General features: G+C 48.8%; 2 protein-coding genes across 4 annotated transcripts in view; one reads left to right on the top strand and one right to left on the bottom strand.

Moving 5' to 3' along the window:
• Positions 1-717: 717 nt before the first annotated feature.
• On the top strand, positions 718-5,228 carry DUSP4 (dual specificity phosphatase 4). Its single transcript, XM_061477175.1, has 4 exons — positions 718-1,148; positions 3,714-3,850; positions 4,206-4,425; positions 4,631-5,228. Exons 1-4 carry the CDS (start codon positions 752-754, stop codon positions 5,014-5,016), a joined length of 1,140 nt encoding a protein of 379 aa, XP_061333159.1. The 5' UTR covers positions 718-751; the 3' UTR covers positions 5,017-5,228.
• Positions 5,229-6,265: 1,037 nt separating this feature from the next.
• TNKS (tankyrase) overlaps positions 6,266-17,240 on the bottom strand; it is a 139,807-nt gene continuing 128,832 nt past the window's right edge. For all 3 annotated transcript variants that reach the window (XM_061476963.1, XM_061476973.1, XM_061476984.1), the window contains 5 exons: positions 16,375-16,449; positions 15,098-15,203; positions 14,064-14,250; positions 13,144-13,300; positions 6,266-11,310 (listed from right to left, as the gene is read on the bottom strand). In XM_061476963.1, coding sequence (XP_061332947.1) covers positions 11,224-11,310; positions 13,144-13,300; positions 14,064-14,250; positions 15,098-15,203; positions 16,375-16,449 — 612 coding nt within the window. In that variant the 3' untranslated portion in view covers positions 6,266-11,223. The remainder of the gene's footprint in view (positions 11,311-13,143; positions 13,301-14,063; positions 14,251-15,097; positions 15,204-16,374; positions 16,450-17,240) is intronic.

Below are 17,240 nucleotides of genomic sequence, written 5' to 3'. Positions count from 1 at the left end.
AGAGCCTTCCGTGGGGCTGCTCCTTAGGCAGGGTGCTGTGGTGCTTTATGTGGCTGTTTTCAGACAGCGACAACGTTGCAGTGGCGGCGTGCTCCGTGTGGCCCATGCTCTCTATGTGCGCAGTGGCAGGCACACACAGCGTATACAGAGCGGGCTGCGGAGCTTCCTGCAGATCCCTGCTTCGCCCTACCCAGCCCAGCCGGGACAGGAGCAAAGCGACAAAGCAGGGATACGCAGCCGTGTGCGTCCTATAGCGTGTACCCCGCCGCCTGTGCATACATGCGCATACCCAGCGGGGTACCGGGGTGACACCGAGCGCGGGCGTCACCACCCATTTCCCCTCTCCCCTCCCCCCACAAACTCCTTGCTCCATTCACAAAACCGAGGGCGAACATGGCCGGAGTTTTTTTTTTTTTTGTGAATGGGAGGAGGCGGTGACGGCGCGCGCGCGCGCCCCTTCGCCCCGCCCCGCCCATTCATCCCGCGCCGCGGTTCCCGCGGCGCGGGATGAATGGGCGGGGCGGGGCGAAGGGGCGGGCGCGCGCGCGCTCGCCCGGCCCGCCGCTCCCCTCCCCCCCCCCCCTCCTCCCTCCCCCCCCTCCCCCTCCCCCCGGGGTAGTAAAGGCTCCGCCGTCCGCCGCGCGCGGGGGTGCGCGAGCGGCACCGGCAGCAGGGTTCCCTCCCCCTCCCTCCCTCCCCCCCCCCCTCCACCATCCCCTTCCCTCGCTGCCGGTCCCGGTCATTCCCCGCCATGGTGGCCACGGAAGGTCTGCGGGAGATGGAGGGCAGCGCGCTGCGGAGGCTGGTGTGCCGCGAAGAGGCCGGCGGCGGCGGCGGCAACGGGAGGTGCCTGGTGCTGGACTGCCGTCCGTTCCTGGCTCACAGCGCCGGGCACATCCGCGGCTCTCTGAACGTGCGGTGCAACACGATCGTTCGGCGCCGGTCGAAGGGGTCCGTGAGCCTGGAGCAGATCCTGCCGGCCGAGGGGGACGTGCGAGCGCGGCTGCGCGCGGGGCTCTACGCCGCCGTCGTGGTGTACGACGAGCGCAGCCCGCGCGCGGAGGCCCTGCGCGAGGACAGCACCGTGGCGCTCGTGGTGCGCGCGCTCCGCCGCGACACGGCGCGCGCCGACATCCGCCTCCTCGCAGGTACCGGCGGCGGCGGCGGCGGGGCTGGGTATCGTGATAGTGGGGGGGGGGGGGGGGGGGGGGTGGTCTCCGAGGTACCGTGAGCGGGTTGGGAGCGACCCCGAGAAGCGAACCCCCCCTTTGGAAGCGTGTGTGTGTGTGTGTGTATGGGATCCCCCTCCTTGCCTGAGCTCAGCCCCACGCTGCCGGTGCCCGTCTGCAGCGGGCAGAGCCATCCCCACATGCCTCCGTGTTTGCGACCGGAGCTTTGCCCCCGCCGCGCTCTCAGCGCCGGCATGTAGTGAATGAAGTGCCGCGGGTGGTGGTGAGAATTGCCGTGAGGCGGTTGAGGGGAGGGGACGCGCGGCTGGGGCTGCTGTGGGGGCTTTCTTCTTTGTTTATAGCCTGAGAGTTAATTTATCCCTTGGTTTACTTACAGCGGGGGTGAGGATGTGTATGCGGGGTAGCAAATCCATTAGGAGGGTTGATAGATGGGGGAGCTGGCGCTTGTGTTGTACTAGGCACAGTAAAACCAGCAGGAGCTGTTCCGCGGATGCGATACGATGCGCTGCTGCGGGAGCGCCGGCACAGCGAGGGCTGGCTCGGGTGCACGCTCTCTGGTCCTTCGCCATGAACCATCGCGGTGCTGGGAGCCGTGCGTGTGTTAGGAAACACTGGCGGTGCTTCAGGGGTGGCCTTTGACAGCTGAGGGCTTCTGGTGTCCCTGTGGCAGAGTGCTTGGGGTTTCCAGCCCTTTACTTTTGAGGAACGGGCTCCTAGAGACTCAGTCTTGGCGCAGGAGACTTCCTCCTTCCTTACCACGGAGCTGCTAAAATGGTTGGGCTTTCACAAGAGCCGTGCTAGCACAGCACTGTGCGGCTCCGAGTGCAGATGTATCGGGTGCAGGTCACAGCGAAGACCTGTGTGTGTTTTGTGTATATCAGACTGCGGCCAGGCTCCCTGTGAAAGTGCCCTGCTGGGTGCTGCTGGGCCATGGGCACCAGTGTGGCATGGTTCCTGTGTCAGGCAGGGTCCACATACACGGCCAGCAGCAGCAAACCGCTGCATGGAGCAGCTGGATGTGGTGCTTGCTTGGCCAAACAGGCATTAGAGCTGATAAGGGTACATTGAAGAGATACCCCTTTGTTTGAAAGGGTCGGTTTGCCTTTCCAAGGCAGAAGGTGTGCACACGTCACCCTAAGCAGCTCAGGATGGTGCGATGGCCACCTGAGTGGGATGTGTGTGATAGACCCAGGGATTTTGGGATCAGACCTCCTGAAGATAGACGTGTAGCAGGGGCACTTGGTTTTGGGTGCGCTTCCAAATTGAACCAGTGGGGCCACAAAAGGATGTCAGGTCCTGGAAGCAGAGCCTCTGCAAACTGTCCTGCTCCTGTGGGAGCGACAGTGCAAATTCAGGGATGCACACGCCTGTTCCCGCTTCAAGGTGCCAGAGCCTTTCCTTGTGTAGGGGGATGATACCAGGAAGGACACTGGGATACAGGCAGTGTCTGTCTCTAGTTGCTTAGGGATTCCTGGGCCGCTTTGCTGCGGACACTTACATCCACTGGTGGTGTGACTGTCTTGATCGGGGCAGTCTCAGAGCTGAGGCTGGGTAAGGAACGTGTCCTTGTGTGTGTGTGCTCTGGCAAGCCCAAATGCAGGCACAGGACCTGCAGTTAGGGTGAGCCTTCAGGAGCTATCCTGGGAATCAGGGCTTGGTCTAGCGAGATTCCTGTGGTGATAGTTCAATACCTGATTTCCGTTGGTTTTAAGGCTCAAGGTCAGGCTCCACAAGGATGCCAGGGGTTTTGATTCGATTTGAATGGGAGAAGGAAATCTCACCTGAAGTGTTTATTTGCAGCCAACACGGCAGTTTCTCTGGCCTGGGAAGCCAGTGGGGTTTGCTCTTGTTTTACCTGCTGTTAGGAAGACCTGAGGTCACCTTTGCTTATCCCCCTGGCAGCGGGTCAGGGAAGCAGCTGCTCTTTCACAGGGCACTTGCCTGTTCAGCTCACACCTGTGTCCTTGAGAGGCAATGGGCACCTCTCCGGAGAGCTGCTTTGCTGTGGGGTTAGCTTCAGTGTACCTGGCCAGCGCCAGGGCTCCCCTGACCCATTGTTTCTGGTGAGCTCGGGGCTGGAGGGTCAAGCTGGGAAAGCTGGAGACCTCCCTGTGCTTTGCAGCAGGATGATGCATCTGAGGAAGCTGGGAACCGAACAGTCCTTGGCATGGGAGCAGCTTTTCCCATTGAAGTGAGAGGATGCTTGCATCAAATCCCCTCTCCATCGTCTTTGATGGCTTTGGTTTGGGGTTTTGGCTAGCGGTGCGTAGGGGACTAAACCTGAGAACAGGGACTTTGAGGCAGCCAAGAGCATTGCAGAGTTCTTGGAGCTCTGGTTCCAAGGGAGTGGTGGGGCCTTAAGGATTCCCCCTGTGCTGCCAGGAGCCTACTTGCGCATCCTGGGGCAGGAGACCACTCTCCATCACTGCAGCATCATCTAGTGGCGAAGGGCATGGAGGGATGCGTCAGCTCCAGCTCCGGTGTTCTGCAGTGGGATAACGCTTTCTGCCTCTCTCCTTGCAGGGGGTTACGAGCGCTTCTCCTCGGAGTACCCCGAGTTCTGTGCAAAAACCAAGTCCCTGAGCAATGTGTCACCCCCCACCAGTGCCGAGACCCTGGATTTGGGCTGTAGTTCCTGTGGGACCCCCTTTCATGACCAGGTATGTCTAGAAGCCTGGTCCTGCTGGAGTTTCAATCTCTCCCTGATTCCAGCAGAGCCAGAGCCTGGCTTCCTTTCCTCTGTATGGTGGTCCTCCCGATCCCAGAGTGTTTGTGCTTCCTGGGGAACTGACAAGCCCAGATCCTATTAACCACGCTGGCCTGTTCCTGAACAGGATGGGGGGGGGGGGCAAAATGGGTTTAGCAGCCCAGAAGGGCAGCCTCTGCTCCCTCTTTCCAGGGCCTGGACCAGCTGCCAGGTTCCTGCGCTGCTCAGGGCCTCCAAGCCATCTGGACGTGTCTTGCCCACCGCTGTCCCCTGGTCACCCCCACAGCTGTTGTTTTCCTCTGTAACAGGGTGGCCCTGTGGAAATCCTTCCCTTCCTCTACCTTGGCAGCGCCTACCACGCTGCCCGGCGGGACATGCTCGATGCTCTGGGCATCACAGCCCTCCTGAACGTCTCCTCAGACTGCCCCAACCACTTCGAGGGGCTCTACCAGTACAAGTGTATCCCGGTGGAGGATAACCACAAAGCCGACATCAGCTCCTGGTTCATGGAGGCAATCGAGTACATCGGTGAGTGCTTGTGTCTGTGTGTGTTTCACTGGGAGGGAGGTTCCCGCCTCGAAGTCCTGGAGGGTCAGAGGGGCCTGGGGTCCAGCAGGTTCCAAGCCAGTTGTTGCTGTGGTGGGAGGGAGGTCAGCACCTCCTGCAGGTCTGGTGAGGGGTTGGGCTGTGTTGGAAGCGCCGTGGTCTCACCTCTCATGCCGTTGCCCTCCAGACTCAGTGAAGGAGTGCTGTGGCCGGGTCCTGGTCCACTGCCAGGCTGGTATCTCCCGCTCAGCCACTATCTGCCTGGCTTACCTGATGATGAAGAAGCGTGTCAAGCTGGAGGAGGCCTTCGAGTTCGTGAAGCAGCGCCGGAGCATCATCTCCCCTAACTTCAGCTTCATGGGGCAGCTGCTGCAGTTCGAGTCACAGGTGTTGGCCACCTCGTACACAGTGGAAGCCGTCAGCCCCTCTGGGAAGCTGCGGGAGCGGGGCAAGGCCACCTCCACACCCACCTCTCCGTTTGTCTTCAGCTTCCCAGTCTCGGTCGGTGTCCACGCCACCCCCAGCAGCCTCCCCTACCTGCACAGCCCCATCACCACGTCACCCAGCTGTTAGCTCAGGGGCTGAGGCCAGCCAGGCAGAGGGGGCTGGGCATGGAGTGGGGCAGGAGGGCATGGAGCCCTGTGATGCTAAAGCAATAGTGCTGGACACTGCCATTCACCCTGGACTCGATGTCTTCTTTTCGTAGGGAAATTTCTTACCTCATCTTGGTTTTTTTTGCTTTGTAATTTTATGTTTTGAAAGCATGAAAGTTGTAAAAGCCACAAGCCCTGACACCGTCCAGGCTCTTTGGGGAAGGAAAAGAATGGTATACTGGGTTTCCTCAAGTGCCTGGGCTTCATCTCTTTCCATCCCTATTTGATTGTCTTCTTTTTAAAAGAAAGATACAGCTCCCCTTCTCCCCATACTTCTGCCCCTAGCTCATCCGGGTTGAAAAGGGAGCACACCCTCTTTTGATTGTGCAGCTGTCTTCCCCCTTGCACAAAGAGACATGGGTGTGTGTGGTGGGTGCTGCTTACCTGAGCCAGTTACACTGGGTGAGGAGCAGAGCTGCAGGCACGGCCTTGGGGTGAGCAGGAGTGGTGGCACAGTGGCGGCTGCCTGCAGTCAGCCTCAGCCTTGCCAGTTGCTTATGGAAGTGATGCAGGAGCTGGGAGAGGCACCAGCTAAACCCATTCCTGTGGCTGGGAGGGGGTTAGGACAGGGAGATGCAGTCCTAAATGACTCTTTTCTTGCCTCTGTGGGTCCCTGGTTCCTACAAAACAGGTCCAATCTCCTGTGGCTTAGAGAAGAGAACGAAAGGGTGAGGGCAGCAGTCTGGGCTGCTTCTGATTACTCCCTCTGTTTCCTCCCCACCCATCCCACCGCTGCTCTTCCAAAAAAGGCAGGATGGGATGTGGGTGTAATGGAAGAGAGAAGCAGCCAGGTGGAAGAAAGGCTGGCCCAGAGACATCCATCCAGCATCTTCAATCTTCCTCCAGCCCTTCTCCACCTGAGCTGGGTGTTGTTCACCTGTACAACACTGCTGCAGCCTGCGGTCCAAGCCTGGAGAATGCCTCATCCTCAACCCACCTGGAGCCGTGTTTCCCCCCCGTCCCATCCAGCACATGAGATGCCCGTGTGGCTGATGTACATATGTATGGTTTGTTCCCTTTTTATTTTCTAGAAATTAACTTTTTATTTATTGCCTGAGGGAGGGAGAAAACAAACTGTTTGGAGAAAATAAAAATAAACCTGTTTTCAACAGTTGTGGCTGGAGCAGGTTTGTGCTAAAGCCAAGAGACAATGGCAGCTTCTACAGAGCAACTGTTAAAAATGTATTTATTGAATTTTAAACTAGTACAAGTATTGCAGATCAGACATTTAGCCAAGCACATTTATAGATCAAACTCGGTTGTTACAGAGATGTTACCTAAAGTCCACCGTGTGTAGGTAGGCTGAGAACCTGCCCATCGTCTTCTTTGAGAGAGAAGGTAAAGGAGGAAATAAATAAATGATAACCCAGTCCCAGGTAATTGGCAACCAAGAGAGGAAACACGCAGGGCTAGTTATGAAAACAAGTTATACAAAGAAAGGTCTAAAAACTCAACTCCCAGGTACACTGTCATCTAAGTTGGCAGAGAAAGCAACCGAAAGAAGATGCGCAAGCTCATGGGACTGCGGCGCAGAAACATCCCCACTTCAATGGCCAGAGCTGAAGCAAGTTCTGCAGCTGTTAAGGAGGAAGTGTCAGAACTACCATCTGATGCAGGGACTCTTAATGGTCTGTATTAGTAATTAACAGAACCAACACTAAAAATTGCCACCAACAGGATCAGTAGGACAGAAAAAGATGTATCGAAACCAGTCAGAGAATATGACCTGACAGGCATACGTGAGAGTGTAATGGGAAATGCATCTGTTTCTCACGTCCCCTGCTGGTTCCTGGGCTCGTTCACCTCGCTTCAGAAGTTGTAACATTTGCTGTCTCCTGGTCCTCTAGCTTTCACAGGTGGGAACACTGCCACTCCACCTCTGCTGCTCCCTGAAAGATGAGGAGAGCATGCTCTGGGCTGTGCCAAAGCCACCACCTCTGATCATCAATAGATTCAAGTCTATGGTGGCTCACAGGCCACTCACTACCCAAGGCTAGAATTGCATCTGTACTTACCTACATCTTCCCCAGCAGTGCTGCAGCATAGCTTAAAATGACTGAAGCGTGCATTAGACCTTCAGCTGAGAAAGACCAGCAGTGTTCCAACTAACCTGTTCTGTGTTTGCACCCTTCCTTTTACCCATCTTTCTGAATAATCTGGGTAATTTCTGTTAACAGTTCCATATGGAAATTCTAGGTGGTGCAAGTACTGTGCAGGAGCTTGGACTGCACTGCAGGGATGCAGGAGTTTCTCGTAAGAAGATCTGCCGCTGTCTTTAGTTCTGCAGGCCACGCAGTGGCACATGTTAGCATCCCTCAAGCGCATCTTGCATTCACAGTGAGCAGACATTTCCTCTAACCTACAAAAAACAGTAGGATCAGCTGGTTTCCAGAGCCAAGGAAGCACCCTTCTCCAGAAGCTACTCTGTCCCCTGTACCACATGCCTCTTGTGTGTCTGCTGCTCACCAAAGCCAGCAATGCAGAACATTTTGTGGGGCTTTCTTTTTGCCTAAGTAACTGTAGAGGTTAGGTTTGGGGTGCTCCTGTTATCAGTAAGCATGGTAATAAAGTTTGCAGGCAAAATAAATTCCTGCTGCATAATGCAATGGGATTCCATCACATGCAAACATTCAAAACGAAGGTTAGAAAAACACATTGCTCATTCCTTGGACTGCACACCAATAGTGACCGCAAAATGGTGGAAGTAGCACAAGAGGTTTGTAACAGTCTCTGTGGAGCTGGGATCAGAACAGAGTGGCAGATAAAAATAAGGGTGAGAAAATAAGATACAATAAGGTGTACTGTACTCTCTGCTTTTAATCCTAACAAGTTTTGTTGACAGCATTCAGACTGCTGTGTCACTCTGCACCATGTACCCGATTCATCTGTCTCATGGAAACAATGTCAGCAACGGAGAGCAGAACCCTCCATTCTTCGCTACGTGATGAAGTTTCTTTCTGTTTGCCTATTAAGGTCCTGACGTTTCAAAACGCTGCCTCAAAGGGACATGGGCAAAAATCAACAGGCCTGAGAGAGACAACTGTCCTTTTCCCAGCAGACACCACGCCCTGTCCCAGGGGGAACAGCTCTTTCTGGAGCCAAGTGAGAGGTGCCCAGGCTCCCAAACCTATGAGATGGCTTAGCCCAGAATGTTCTTGCATCCTCGGCTCCTCCTGTGCCTCCACTGGTGACTCAATGCTGCAAATGAGCAACTGGTGAGCAGGGGACTGCCCTTCCCAGGAAGTCAGAAAACCATTTCTCAGGAGACAGCAGCTGCCTGGTCACAGGGGCATGCCTTTTTTAAGGTCCCATTCTCTAGAATTAGGAAGCATCATGTTAACTCCCTTGGCTGAAGCAGCAGCATCTGTACCGTTAACAACCTGCCAAATGCAGCTCTACCACCAAAACCATCACCAGCTTTCTCACGGGTAACTTTGATACTGATGGGCAGATCCTCACTTTGTTTGAAACTGGAAGAGGAGCTACAACAACATACGCCAGGAGAGGCAGATGCTACTCCCGTACAGATTTCTATGACACACAGACGCACCATCAGGCCTAGGTATTCCTCTCTGTCTGGTCACGAACAGACAGGAGATCACATCATTACAAGACAAAAACCACTGCAAAACGATTTCCTCACACAGCACCTTTACTCTGCACGGAACATCAGGTACGTTAACACTGGCAGTTCAAAGATACTGGACAGTATTTTTATCCTCTAGAAGTTCAAGGCTGCAGAAGAAATCCAGACTAGCCATTAGTTCAATCAGCACACAGGAAACAACAAGCAAGAACGGAATCTGTGCGGGCTTGGTGGGGTTTTTCTGTTTTTAGGTTTGTTCGTGCTTTTGAAAGATGTAAAGCTGTTAACTTCCACACTGACATTAACCATTTTGCTCACCTAAGCAGCACAACTGTTTCACCATTTAAAACTATGTCTAACTGGGGATGGTGAGCAAACACGCACTCTCACTGCTATCTGAAACCCTAGCGTAGATAGGCACATCTCCCAACTCCGTTATTAGCTAAGTTAAAAACAAACCCCAAACTTTAATGATGAATACAAAGCTTCAAAGCCTAGTGGTGATCTCTGCAATCCTAACACTATTAAACAAGTAGCCAAAATACAAGCACCCAATTTCATCAATGAAATTTGATTAAAAGGACAACTAGGCTAGAGCCTGCCTTGGACTTCAAAGCTACATATTTAATTAGGTCACAAAATGAAGCGAGAACCATAGATCCACTGCCAGCTTAAGAAAAGTAAACCCCAAAGTTCAAGGATTTGTTGGAATATTGCTACTTCTAAGGTTTTCTCTAAAGAGAATTACAAACAGATGATGTGCAGGTAGCCATATTGCACTAAATGACTGGTTTTACAGTGGGTGAAGCTCCTCTGCGAGGACAGCTTGCTTCAGCATTAATGTCTTCATGCTAAAACTGAAACTGCGTGTCTTAATGCTGAAAGTGAAAAGCTCTTCAGGTTTAAGTCTGTTTTATCCAAACACGTCTGCAAACTCCCACTTACGGGGAGCACATCCATTTTTACAAACGAAAAGCATGCTATTCTGCCGTTTCCTTGCTTTAAGGGGGATGACACCTAAATGCATGAACTGGACCATCAGATACTCAATGGTGCTGGTTGACAGGAAAACATACGGCACGTTGTGTTCCAAGGAACGTCTTTTTCTCCAGTCGTTACATGCTCAACACTGAAGCACATCTCTTGGTATTGGTTGGTAAGAAAACAAAACGAACACGGCTCGGTTTTCAGCCTTCTCTGAAGCTGTTAAACCAACAATAACAAAAAAATCTGTTTCTACTGCTGTTAAATGCATATCCTCCATGAGGGGGACTTCTGAAACTGTTTGATGCTGTGCTATGCAATGCTTAAAAATAACTTTCTCTTACCCAGTGAAATAAACCTGGGAACTCGCGGGGAAGGGGATTCGAGTGAATAAATCCTAGCTTTGTTCTCTGGTATACCTGCAAAGAAAGCCACTTGCCCACTGGTGTTTTAAAAGTTCATTCTCATCAAAATGTAAAATCGATATTTAAAAAAATTACTATTTTTTGTAAATCCTTTAAACTCTTCAACTGTGATGTCACACGCAAAGGTGTGACACAAAGCTGTTATAATACACTCTTCACGACCAGTCTGAAACCCATATACTGGGTCTCATATCACAGAGGGACATGAACCAGATATGCCCTCATGCATGCAATCTTCTGACTTTTCACCTGCTATCTCCCAGCAAAACCATGCGCCACTGGAACCGGAGAACGTTTCACAGACTTCATGTACTTAATAGAAGCCTTATAAAACGTTCTTTTAGAGATGCCAGCAGAGGGCATTGACCTGCTTTATGAAGTTGTTCTTCCAAGCCCAAGAGCTGGTTTTACCCTTGCAAACACTTCCTAGGGCTTCCCCCAGAAAACTCACACAGACAAAGCAGTGAACTGACATGATTTGTTTCCACTCTAAAGCTACACTCACTCATATTATCATTTGCTCAGAGGTGTGCAAAAAAACCCCTATATTGAAGAACTGGACCTAGCCCCTTCTCAGATTAAATTCATATTGCATTGTTAACAATTTTAGTCAACTTGACTTTGTGCAAAATATCTTTAAGAAGGTTCTGGCTCAACTTCAGAATACAAAAGGAAAATAAATAGTTGACTAGGATCTCTTGAAAACATAAAATGAATGGTGTATGCTGAAAAGAAAGTTATGGGCTTAATGCAATTGGTCTGCAAATAACTAGAATAGTAGTGTCTGACAATTTAACATGTGAGATGGCACTGATAAAGATTTCTGTTTGCACAATAATGTTCCCAAAGTCTAGATCAAAACAACATTATTTTACACAAAGTAACTGCAGAGACTAGGAGCCTGAGATATGTTATTAAAAGGCAGTCCCTTGTAAACTTTCCTCAAAAGGAACAGTAGCAGTTGAGTATGCAAGAGTTACTCATATCATATTCATCAAGACAGCAATGCTTCATAAAAGACATACAGCTTATTTCCAGGTTGTTAACAATTTTATATGATACTGATTTTCTGAAACACGCATCCATCCAGTCCAAGATTGAAGTCACATCCTTCTTCACTGCTCTGTAGCTACTAGGTCTTTTGCTCTGCTGCTGTTGCTGTCTGTGAGGGAGCTTCTGGCTTCACAATCTGGTACGTAATGAGATATTCTGGGTAAGCCTGGAAGTGAGGCAATAAAAAAAAAAAATAAAAAATCATTGCTTTATGCAAGGGTATGCTCAGCAAGTTCACGCACTGGATTTCACAAAACAGTGATCAGGAAGGACACTGCACGGAATCGGCTCCGTGTTCTTAGAGTGCAAAAGAAAAAGCAGACTTCAAACCTAGCCAGCACTAAGTGGGACCTCCTTAATGCAGTTAATACCTTCGGTAATGCACTAGCATAAAGAAAGATGGCTCTTCCATGCAGACACTGCCGGAAATCGTGTGCGCAACAGGAATTCACAGTCAGAGTTACTCTCCTTGTTAGCTAACCCTATAGGTCAGTCAGTGCCTGTAAGTCACTCAGAAATCTCAGACAACCAACACAGTCTAACCCTAAAATGCTGACTTGCCACGTGACCTGCAAATGCCTTTACTGGCAGTAAAATACTTAGCACGTCCAAAACATGTAGCCCAGTCATCTGTCCAGGGTTTTCTGAAGACAGCTGAAGTTGCTGGAGGGCAGGACCCCACTCAGAAAGAGCCAGACAGATGAGAGGAGACTGGGCAAACAGAAGCCTCAAGAAATCCAGCAAGGGCAAATGCACCTCGGATTAAGTCCTTGTAGTAACATCGCAGGATGCGAAGCAGTTCTGCTGAAAAGGTGCTGGGTGTCCTTGGGTGACGGCAAGCTAAAGTGGAATCAAGCATGTCCTGGCAGCAATAAAGGCCACCAGCATCACGTGGTACATCGACAGCAGTGTAGCCAATTAACCAAGTGTAGCAGTGATTGCCAGTTATTCAGTACTCACTTGAACACATCTAGACAACCGCATACAATTTTTAGGCCTTCCAGTACAAGAAAGATGCCAACAAGCTGGAGCCAAGTTCAGCAAAGGACCAGTAAGACAGTCAGCAGGAGAGAGCACAGGGTAAGAAGAGGCTGAGGCAGATGGGTTTGTTTAGTTCAGAAAAGGAAAGGCTTTGTGGGACCTCATAGCAATCTTCTGGTCACATATGGAAGGCTACCGAGAAAATAGACCCAGACTCTTTTCTGAGCTGTGCATCAGGAGAACGAGATTAATTAAAACACGGGAGGTTCCTATTGGATTTTTTTACTCTGAGGATAATTAAGCACAGGAACAAGCTGCTGAAGGAGGCTGTAAAACACTGTTCTCTGAGGGTCTTTGAGACCTGTGTGGTTAAAGCAAGCCCTCAGCAATCTGGTCTGAACTGAGTGTGAACAAGAGGCTGGCCTAGGTGACCACCCCAAGGTTTCTTCTAGCCTGAACTTGATTTATAATCCTGGAGCCATCCAGAGGAGTAAGCAACCACTTTTCTAGACTAAAGGTCTAGATTATTATCTGAGTTATTCAGATTAAAAATCAGCTCCTGAAGATTGCTTTGTTTTCAGCTGCCATTTAAGGGTACTGTCTGGCAGCCAGTGACACTGCCATTGCTGGCAATCTACAGGTAAAAAGCCCAAGATCCTCAATATATACAAGAGACCCAGAAATTCACTGTTCTTACTACGGCAGTAATGCCAATAAAACACAATGGGAGAAACAGTGCCTACTGAGAGAAAACTAAAACTCTTAATAGGCTCTAGCAGTGCAGCACAGGAGGAATTAGGCAATTCTGCATGGTGTAAATGAGAGCTGCTCGGTGGATAGACATAGCATTTGCTGGCCCGATACAGTTCACTGACTGTTTCCACATTTAAATGGAAAACAACCCTATAAATAATAAATCTAATCAACCTGGCTTTCACAGCGAAGTCGGTATGGAAACCAATCATTCCCTCTCCAAGCTCTTTGCCCTTGCAAAGCCAGTCCTTGCAAACCTACATACCTGTTCTCCTCTATAGATAACATATTCAGCGTATGCAAGTCCATTCACGCTTGGCCTGCCAATAACAGAATGGTGCCCTGGAGGGGCATGAGCCATTTTCATTGTGCTGAACTGAAGAAAGGATTTTCCAAGGGTCACTCTGCAGAAGAGCATTTGTCTAAAAGGAAAAGAGAAAGCATAATTTTCATATCTCTTACTAGGAACTGCATGCTTCCAGAATGATTTCAAACTTGTGCTTATTTCATCACAATTAATTTCTCAAGGCTTTTTGGAGAAACAGTTGTAGAAAGCAGTTCTAAGGCTGTATAAAACCTGTCACACACAAACAAAAAAGTCTTTCTTGACATGCAGAAGGGAAAACGCACACTTTGTTCTTTGTTTGGCCTTCGCGTGAAGGCCTCTCCTAGTTCATTCTATATAAAGCTATTGAGATACAAAATTGTGTTCCTACCAGCAGGGTACGGGCAGGTGTCAAAGTGCAAAAAGCACTCTGATCTGCTCCAGTACAAAATAAAGCTGTGATTAAGTCCCATTCACCACCTCCAAAATCATCTGATCCATGGTACACTATACCACTAGACCACCACTCTGCACTGCAGTTTTGTTCTGATAGTGCCTGGAGTGTAATTGCTATTTTCATCTGACACTTCATTTTCAAACTTGCTGTTTCAGGCCTCTTTCCTGAGACACAATTCACTTTGATTTATACTCACTGTATGCTTAGATGTAATTTTTGACCTTTCTGTGTGACTCGCTGTATTTATAACCTTTTATGTTTAGCCTTGACAAATGGAAAACTGCATTTTTCCAGCCATGACCAAGCTCAAGTGGCTGTTCTTTCCCTGCAATTCACCCTGTGCCAGGATCATAAAAACCAGGGCAGCCAGAATTATGCATAGGGAACTCTGCTGTACTCATACCTGTGGCAGATATAACAGGACCTGTCTTTGTGTGTGGGACAGCCCGTTCCTCCCCCTATCCCATACACATATTGGTTGCTTTTCGAGGAGTTCTCAGCGAAGTAAATCCCAGCTCCAAACATTCCTCCAATGTATGCATGTCTTTCATCAAATCCTTTGTGAATGATAGCGTTAATAAAAGGAGACCCTAGAACAGAAATGACATGAAATGATACATACTCGTTAAGCTCTATCGTAACACAGGACTCTCTGTCAAGAGGAGCTTGTCTGCCTCAAATAGACCATTAAATACCACAAAGCACACTCAGTCAGCTGGAAGGGGGTGATACCCAGCAGGATGCAGTGATGTGTGGGATTTATCGTTATATACCAAGATCCCACGTGTGACTCATATTTCTTACTCATTTCCCAGATCTCATTAAATGGCTTTCCCCCCACTCACATTTCAGTGCAATTTATCTTGTCAATGCACACCTTCTCCAGCAGTCAGTACTGATTACGATGGGGTAAGGTCTTAGGACAATCATAGCCAAAACCAATTTCCTATGCAGAATCACAGAAAGATCTAGGGCAGAAGGACCCTCAGGCAACTGTCATCTGTAGGCACTTCTGGATGCTTCTAGAGAACATCTGGCTGAAACTCATGGTTGGTTTTGATTTCTTACCCTGATGGTTGCCTGCAGCACCAGAGTAAAATGATTTTACTGTGTGTTGCTCCCCTCTTTTAGAAGATACTCTTTCTCATAGCAATGTAACATCCTCCCAGCAGCTTTACTGGAAATGACTAAGACACGGCTTAGCAAAAAACTTTTCTTTTGGAAGAAAGAAAAAGTATTTTTTCTCTATTGTAGCTTTTCAGATTGCAGTAACCACACAGACCAACGTCACCACCCCCACACCCCTCCATTTCCAATGTACAACTACTGTACAGGATGGTGACACAGCAACGTTAACATTGCCTGTGGGTCCTTGGAGGCTGGTTGTTTTTTTTTTTGTTAAATACCAGTACTTATGAACAGAGATCGCTTCCTTACCATGAAACAACATGCGCTCATTGTGATGATTATGATTCTCCTCTGAGACCTCCTTCTGCCTGTGACAGAATCTCTCTCGCAACTTCTTGTTCACGACCTTTTGAATCTGCAGTGGTACAACAGGCCCAAGCATACTTGAATTGGAATTGAAAGGGAATGTAGTTTGACAGTTTGCATAAATTTGACAGGGAAATGGAGTAAGACATATGAACAGTATAAACAAACCCCATGGCTGCTGCGCATGCGAGGCTCAAGCCTTTCAAACAAGCTGGTAGCACACGTTTACAAGGGGTTAAAGCTACTGTGAAAGTGCAGCCAAGAGTTCTCAGGCTCTGTCCCTCAGAGCCTGTAATACCACCAAGACCTACAAACTGCCTGAAATGCCTTCCGTCTCTGCTTTGAGCTCTGTTGAACAATCTGGGCCAGCTTTCTGAAGCCTGCTGTCTGGCTTAGGTTGAATTTTTTATGAAAAGAAACAGCTTCCGAGGAAAGAAATTAGAAGATATGCTGTTTAATCTATCTCGAGACATGGTTCCAGCCATGTGCCCTAATGCCACTGTGGTTCCTTATAAAGGACTTCCTCTTTGGTTGGGAGTAGGATGGAAGCAGAGTTTACGTCAGATGTACGATCTACTGAGACAATTGCAAAGGTTCTGCACAAGCTCACTTTTCAAGCAGATAGGTAGCAGGGTGCTCAGGAACTGAGTTCTGTTCTGATACCCTCTACTTCCTCTTCCTCGCAAAAAGGAGCAAGTGTACTCTTCCTCAGAAATACAGCAGTCCATTTTCTGATATGCCAGGGCTTTTAAAAGGTATTTTTCTAGTTGTGAGATGCAAAGGAGGTGGTGTCAAGATCCAAAGTAGTATAGGGAGATAAAAACTTTTAATAGAACGTCATGCTCATGCCTTCCCCCTCACCCAAAATCGCCTTTAAAAAGGCAAGAAAAGACTCACTGAGAAAAAAAACCTGTGCTGCAAAATCAAGTACAGAAGTTATAGTCCTCTCAAATTAAAATCAGGCTGTGAAACGTAAGGCAGGCTCTTCAATATCAGTTCCTCAGACTGCTTTTAGAGCGCAAGTGGACACTTCTCCCTAATCCCATGTGCAGAGCACACAGTCTAATTTTAGCATTTAGTACTTGCTGTAACTCTGCTCATGAATATTATCTCAACAAAGAACTTTAAATATAATAGGGCAATCCACTTAATCAATTGTGCCTGCTCGCATAAGTACCAACTGATTTTACCTCACAGAATTAAGAGGTTTTGGAACTTACCCTGATGACATTGTACCTGTTGAAGATCCCACCAGCATTTCCACCATCCCGATGCTCCCGGATTGTACTCTGCATCTACATAAATGAACACAGCTGAATGTTCAGCACATAAAGCTTGCTAGCAAGGCAAAGTATTAATGCAATACCTCAGTATACCACTGGCAACAAGAGTCAATCTTCTGGACAATTAAAAGGTGTAAAAAACCCAACCCCAATTCTCAGTTTTGAACTGCTGTAGACCCTTTTTCTCAGGCACCCAATGTGCTATGCTGTTTGGCAGTAGAGAAATTGGATGATGCAATTACCCAACCTTGTAATGAAAATCTACACAGGAAAAAGGAGAATAGTGGCACTTGTTATCAAAATTACACACAACTAGAACACCCGCTTTAGATCAGAAAAAAAAGGAATCTTTGAAAATGAATACACAAAAAGATAATTTTGATGTAATAACAGATGTGTTTCTAATGAGTTCAGTTTATATTTCCTAGTGATAGGAAAATGCTTGCACTGTAGATTTTCGCATGTTATTAGCAGCCTCTGAGAATTTCAACAGATTCATGGTGTCTTTTCCAGAGGTATTTATAGCTACAGCAACGTTTAGTTACAGCTCAAATAATTACCCCAATTTACTCTGGCAGACAAGTCCCCCTTTCTGTCAGAAAAGTTTATAACAGGGATCTGCACAAACTCCAGTTTACACAGGCACTAAACAAAAATATATCAGGTTAAGCTGGCAGCAATCCTGAATATTTAGACTTTTAAAAAGACTCCAAACACTTCCATGCCACTGTATAGGAACACTACACAAATAGCAAGTGCACAGTAAAATGGAGTTATCTTCCAAACACAACTCTTTGGAGCAT

The sequence above is a fragment of the Pezoporus flaviventris genome, unplaced genomic scaffold (assembly GCF_033815535.1).
Source record: "Pezoporus flaviventris isolate CSIRO_AGI_PZ_B2104156 unplaced genomic scaffold, CSIRO_AGI_Pfla_v1 ptg000002l, whole genome shotgun sequence".
Taxonomy (NCBI): domain Eukaryota; kingdom Metazoa; phylum Chordata; class Aves; order Psittaciformes; family Psittacidae; genus Pezoporus; species Pezoporus flaviventris.
The sequence above is the reverse complement of the archived record's forward strand: the minus strand, read 5'-3'. Positions and strand labels throughout refer to the sequence as shown.